Source organism: Macaca nemestrina, chromosome 3, assembly GCF_043159975.1.
Source record: "Macaca nemestrina isolate mMacNem1 chromosome 3, mMacNem.hap1, whole genome shotgun sequence".
In the NCBI taxonomy this organism is placed as follows: Eukaryota; Metazoa; Chordata; class Mammalia; order Primates; family Cercopithecidae; genus Macaca; species Macaca nemestrina.
Window position 1 is genome coordinate 36,212,678 of NC_092127.1, and position 6,000 is coordinate 36,218,677.

General features: G+C 49.4%; 1 protein-coding gene across 5 annotated transcripts in view; it reads right to left on the bottom strand.

Annotated features, from left to right (window-relative positions):
* Window positions 1-5,207, bottom strand: part of TMEM131L (transmembrane 131 like) — a 170,001-nt gene extending 164,794 nt beyond the window's left edge. For 2 of the 5 annotated variants that reach the window (XM_071092912.1, XM_071092911.1), the window contains exons 1-2: window positions 5,045-5,207; window positions 4,293-4,363 (exon numbers count right to left, since the gene is read on the bottom strand). In XM_071092912.1, coding sequence (XP_070949013.1) covers window positions 4,293-4,363; window positions 5,045-5,168 — 195 coding nt within the window. In that variant the 5' untranslated portion in view covers window positions 5,169-5,207. Of the gene's footprint in view, window positions 1-4,292; window positions 4,364-4,457; window positions 4,851-5,044 lie in introns of those variants that run through there. The other 3 variants (XM_071092914.1, XM_071092910.1, XM_071092909.1) reach the window with 3 other exon arrangements.
* Window positions 5,208-6,000: the final 793 nt, after the last annotated feature.

Here is a 6,000-nt window from a genome sequence, read left to right on the forward strand (position 1 = left end):
CACTGCAGGGCAGGAGTCCAGAAGGACAGGCCCTGAATGAACAACGGGGCTGTTGCATTCATTAATTCAACAGATACGTGTTGGACATGCTTGGCCAAGGGTCGGGCTGGAGTGGGCGTCCCAGAGGACTGACACAGAAGGCCCTGCAGGGCACAGCAAGTCAGGTGGACATCACCTATGCGTGGATCACAAGGAATCGCAGTTTCTGACTTTGAAGGCAAAGTAAAAAGGTACACGAAGCCGTATCCTGCATACACCCAATTACTTCTTGAAAATAAGCTAATGAAACACCTGTTTGGTTTCCACACCATCACCACTTCTCATTCAGTGTGCTGAAGTATAGTGAGAGCAGAGGAAAATTTCTGTAAATGTAAGAATAAAATCACATATATTTTTCCTCCTTCCTCTCATGATCACCATGGATATACAGTTTGTATGTTCCTACACCAAATGATTTTATGACATGAGAGTATATAACAAAAAGATAAGATTAATACAACTTTACAATCACAGAGCACACAATAGGGCTGAGTTATCAATACTATTCAGACCTTTCAAAACAAGAAAGCTGTTCACGCCCTCCAGTGACCAAATCTACCAGTCAGCTCAGGGACCACTAAAATAACAGGTAACCTACAGTAGGCGCTCACTAAGTTCCAGGCACTTAATCTTCTCAAAGTCTTCTGAAACCAGCACCATCATTCCCCAGACTTTGCAGATAAGAAAACAGGATAAACAGGTGAATTTATGGAGCTAAAAAGGGATAGGGCTGAGATTCAAACCCGGGAGACCTAGCCAGAGGTTGACAGTTTACAACAAATCAGTTGTCGTATTTGGTTTTACTAATAAGTTAGTAAGTTCTTGATCACTTAGAGACCCATCATTTAAAAAAAAAAAAAAACAAAAAACAAATGACCTAATCAACAGGAGACATGTCCAAAATAAATAACTATACAAACAGTGTTGGCAAATATGTTAGTGTGTTTTCTTTGTTTGTTTGTTTGTTTTTTGAGACGGAGTTTCGCTCTTGTTGTCCAGGCTGGAGTGCAATGGCGCGATTCACGGCTCACTGTAATCTCCGCCTCCCAGGTTCAAGGGATTCTCCTGCCTCAGCCTCCTGAGTAGCTGGGATTACAGGCATGCACCACCATGCCCAGCTAATTTTGCATTTTTAGTAGAGATGGGGTTTCTCCATGTTGGTCAGGCTGGTCTCAAACTCCTGACCTCAGGTGATCCACCCCTCTCAGCCTTCCAAAATGCTGGGATTACAGGCGTGAGCTACCGGATGGCCAGTATTTTATTTAATGCCACATCCTCTAAAGTTCCTATTGCATCTACTACTGACAAATCTTAGCCTCTGAAGCCATCTTTCAGTCTTCCTGCATGAAAGAAACCCAATGTACTGGTTAATTAAGCAGAAAACCCTCAAATTTAAATAACACCTATAAATATTCTTTTCAACAGACTCCATTTGACACATATGAGGGAATTTTTGCTGAAAAAATTCAAAATACTTTGAAAATAATTCATTTAAAATAACTTTCTTCAAAACTCTCTGCAGCTTATGAGATATATATATACACACACACGTGTGTGTGTGTGTGTGTGTGTGTGTGTATCTCCCTTACCCTTGGCCCAGGTATAAGCAGGACAAGATAGCTTCTAAAAGGATTACATAGAGACAGGGATGAAGTATTTAGAAAATTATTTTGAATGCCAGTTTCACTTTCATTATAGCTTTGATTAAAACAGCTTAGCTATAAATCCCTCTATAGTGAATATCCCAGTTTCTGAATTCTGACATCTATTATCAAAACAAATTGTATTATACATATAAACAAACCAGAAATTAAGAACTGTATAAAATAGGCCAGGCATGGTGGCTCATGCCTGTAATCCCAGCACTTTGGGAGGTCGAGGCAGGCAGATCACGAGGTCAGGAGATCAAGACCATCCTGGCTAACACGGTGAAACCCCGTCTCTACTAAAAATAAAAAAATTAGCCAGGCGTGGTGGTGGGCGCCCATAGTCCCAGCTACTCAGGAGGCTGAGGCAGGAGAATGGCATGAACCAGGGAGGCAGAGCTTGCAGTGAGCCGAGATCACGCCACTGCACTCCAGCCTAGGCAACAGAGGGAGTCTCAGTCTCAAAAAAAAAAAAAAAAGAAAGAAAGAATTGTATAAAATAACTTTTGAGCCTATGAATAATCATATCATAAGCCTTGACATTTCCATCTCTGAGCACACCTACTAAATCTTCAACTAACGCTCTAACAAATGAGAGTCTATAATACTAGACTCAATCATCTATAATTTACTTTCCTTTTAGTCTGGGTTGGCTTCCAACACTAGCAAGTAAGAGGTAGAAACTACAATTGAGCAAAAACGCGAATACATATACATAGATATACACCAGTGCTTCTCAACCAGGGCAATTTTGCTCCCCAGGGACATCTAGCAATGTCTGGAAACATTTTTAGTTGTCAAAATCAGGAGGGGGTGGGGGAGAGGGGGAAGCAGCAGTGAGTGCCACTGGCGTCTAGTGGGCAGAAGCAAGGGATGCTAACTGTTCAGCATCTCACAGTGCACAGGACAGCCCCCACAACAAAGAACTCTCTAGCCCAAAATGTTACCAGTGCCACTGTTGAACAACTCTGATATACACAAACATAATTAGTTTTTAAATAAATACATCCAGTTAAATGTGGTTCTCGCATTTAATACGATGGATTTCTACTGTTATTTTTATCTTTCTGTATCTTCCAAACAAAACACATATGTATATTATTTAAAATCGGGGGGAAAAATCCATTTGAGAATAAATTTTTAGGAGAAGGAGAACCTATCTGCTCCTCATCCTGATGGGGCCTTTTCTCAAAAGACCTGTCTCATTCAGGCTGCTGGTCTTCAAGGAGGATCCAGGAAAATTCTCCTCTAAAATCACCTCTCAGCCTTGAAGCTGTTATTCATTGGCCCTAATCAAAATGAATATTCCAAATATCTCAAAACCAGCACTCTGAATGTTTCACATAGGAGGTCTCGAGAAAACTGAAATGTAAAACTGGACAGCCTCTCCAGTAAAGTTATAGCTAGACATCCTGTTTCCCTAAACAGCCACAAGACGCAACACAGAATTAAGTGCTGCCACCAACGTGGGAAGTAATGAACATCTTAAAAAGTACTGGCCGGGCGCGGTGGCTCAAGCCTGTAATCCCAGCACTTTGGGAGGCCGAGACGGGCGAATCACGAGGTCAGAAGATCGAGACCATCCTGGCTGACACGGTGAAACCCCGTCTCTACTAAAAAATACAAAAAACTAGCCGGGCGAGGTGGCGGCGCCTGTAGTCCCAGCTACTCGGGAGGCTGAGGCAGGAGAATGGCGAGAACCCGGGAGGCGGAGCTTGCAGTGAGCTGAGATCCGGCCACTGCACTTCAGCCTGGGCGGCAGAGCGAGACTCCGTCTCAAAAAAAAAAAACAAAACAAACAAACAAAAAAAAAAAGTACTGCACACAAGCTGAATATTCCCTTATAATTCAAGCCACTCCCACCCAAACAATGCATTTTGGATCACTACTGTTACTGGTGAAAGGCAGTCAACAATATTATATTTCAATGTGCACACTTCACAGTCAATGGGAATTTCTTGTAAAAGTTAAAAGACAAAAGCTTTGCAGTACTGTATCTGTTGCAGCAATAAACCCTCTATGATGCTACAGATTCCCAATAAAATGTAATTATTTTTCTACATGCAATCATCATATCATTATACAGAGAAAAAAACTTGAAATTCAAGTTCTTAAGTGGGTGTATTTTAACAGGAATTAAGGGCACTTGGAGAAAATCCAAGATGACATCCTTTAAAGTCACATCTTCATCCCAAAACTACTTAACGCTAATGGCAAATACCACTCTAACATTTATGAAATCAATACTCCTGTTGTCCTCAACCTCTTAGCCACTTGCCATCCACACAGCACCAGCTCACTTAGGGAACAGTGTGCACCCAGGACACCCAAGGCCGAGCAGACCGCTGGCCGCGTCCCTGCTGAGGTGGCCTGGGTTCCCACCTTCTGAACTTGGGGCCAGCCTGACTCACGCCCTGTCACATGGCGTGGGAGGAGCTGGGAAGGCCACCGTTGCCAGGTGTTCAGGCTCGGCCCCTAACGTTTATTTGCCTTGCAAAGTGGCCCGAGCGCCTGTGCCTCTTGGACAGGGGTTGGGGAGGACCAGCGGCCTCCCCGCCTCTCCTCCCTTGCACACCCACAGCCGCCCTGTCACCTGGTCGTCCTCACCTGAGTGGGCAGCAGGAGTTCCCCTTCTTCTGCCTGCCACAGCTCCACCACGTTCGGCAAGGGCTCAATCGCTGCAGGAACACCAAAAAATACAGCATGTTTTTAATGCACGCTGAAGAAACGCTTCCTGTTTCCCCTACCGTCCCTCCGTGCCACCCGCCTCACCAAAACACGTCTCTTTTTCCTCCCAGGAACAGAGGCCATCTGAGGGGCGAGCCAAGGATAAAAACACAATGGGCGGGGTGTGAGCCGGTGGCCCCTCGGACGCGAAGGCGACAGCGTGCAGGCTCGGGGTGCTCATGCTGGAGGGGGACGAAGTGGGATTGAAGACACCCCACGGGACACTCCGGGCTCCGCAGCCCGAGCATCTGGAGTATGGACCCTGGGCGGCCAGGCTCGGGGAAACAAAGCTGCAGGAAGCCGGGCCGCGGCGGGGCACCCGCGCGCGCCACACAAAGCGGGGGCTGCGCCCCGGGCGCAGGGGCCCGCGCACAAAGGCTCCAGGGCGAGAGCGGCTAGCGGTCCCCAAGCCCCGCGACTGCCCCGCTCTCCAGCTGTACGGGGCAGAGGGGCGCGGGAGGGGACGCTGTGGTCAGAAAATGTTATCAGCGGAGAATTGCAACAGCTTTCCTTCCTTCTCCTGCCCCTTTCCCTTTCCTCCCTTCGCCCTCTTATAGATTTCAGCAGTTCCCTAAAAGAAAGAGCGGGGGCGGGGTGGAGAGGCAGAGCGAGCCCAGCTGCGCAAGGCTGACCTTGTCCCTGAGCCCCTCCCGGACGACAGCAGGGCAGCAGGACCTGGAAGACGCCCAGCAGGAGGTTCACGGTCGCGGCGGTGCGGCAGTAGCAGCCGGGCTGCGGGCGTCGGAGCCCCGCCATGCTGGTGCTCGCGCTCCTCTCCGGTGCTCGCCGCACTCGCCACTAGCTCGCTGGCGCCCCAGCTGCCTCGCCCCGGGCCCGCCCCCGTGCCGCCCCGCCCCGCCCCGTGCCGCCCCCGCCGCCGCCGCAGCTGCTGCAGCTCCAGCCCCGGGCGCGCCGCTTGGTCTGAGCGCGTGTGCGCCGCAGATAGGGAGGGACGGAACGCGGCGGGGTGCGGGGGAAAGTGGACAATGCGAACGCGGCGGCCGCTGGCGCCCCGCCCCGGCGCGGAGCACATGGCCGCGGGCCCGCCCCGCAGCGCGCACTCTGCGGGGCCCGGGCGCTTTCCTCGGCTGGGACGGTGTCGCTTAGAACTGTCCGCGGGGACTAGCGGCCCACTTTTGCCAAGTGCATTTTCATGAACTTTTGGGTGGTTGCCGCTTTGTTGAGGCGCTCGAACCACGATCGAGAGATTACCCCCGAGGGAAGAGGTGGCGGTGGAGGTGGGAACGAGGAGTCGCCAAGCGAAAGGCCTTGGACACAGGATATTAGTGGAAATAATGCAGTGGTTGTCAGGAAACGCGAGTGCAGCCACATGGCCACTGCCAGTTATGCAGCGAGGATATCCGGTGGCTGCAAAGTCTGTAATTTAGAATAAAAAGAGCTCTCCCAAAACCCGAGAGGCTGACCTCAGCGCCGCGTGGCGGTAGTGCGCCCGGCACCCTCTGTGGACACTGTCCAGGTCCTGACAGGTGGGGAAGACTTCCTAGGGGATTTATAGCTTCGAAGACCCTGCAAATACTCCCTTTTGAAATTATATTGCAAAATTCAGCCAGCCTCTCCTGAAATAAGG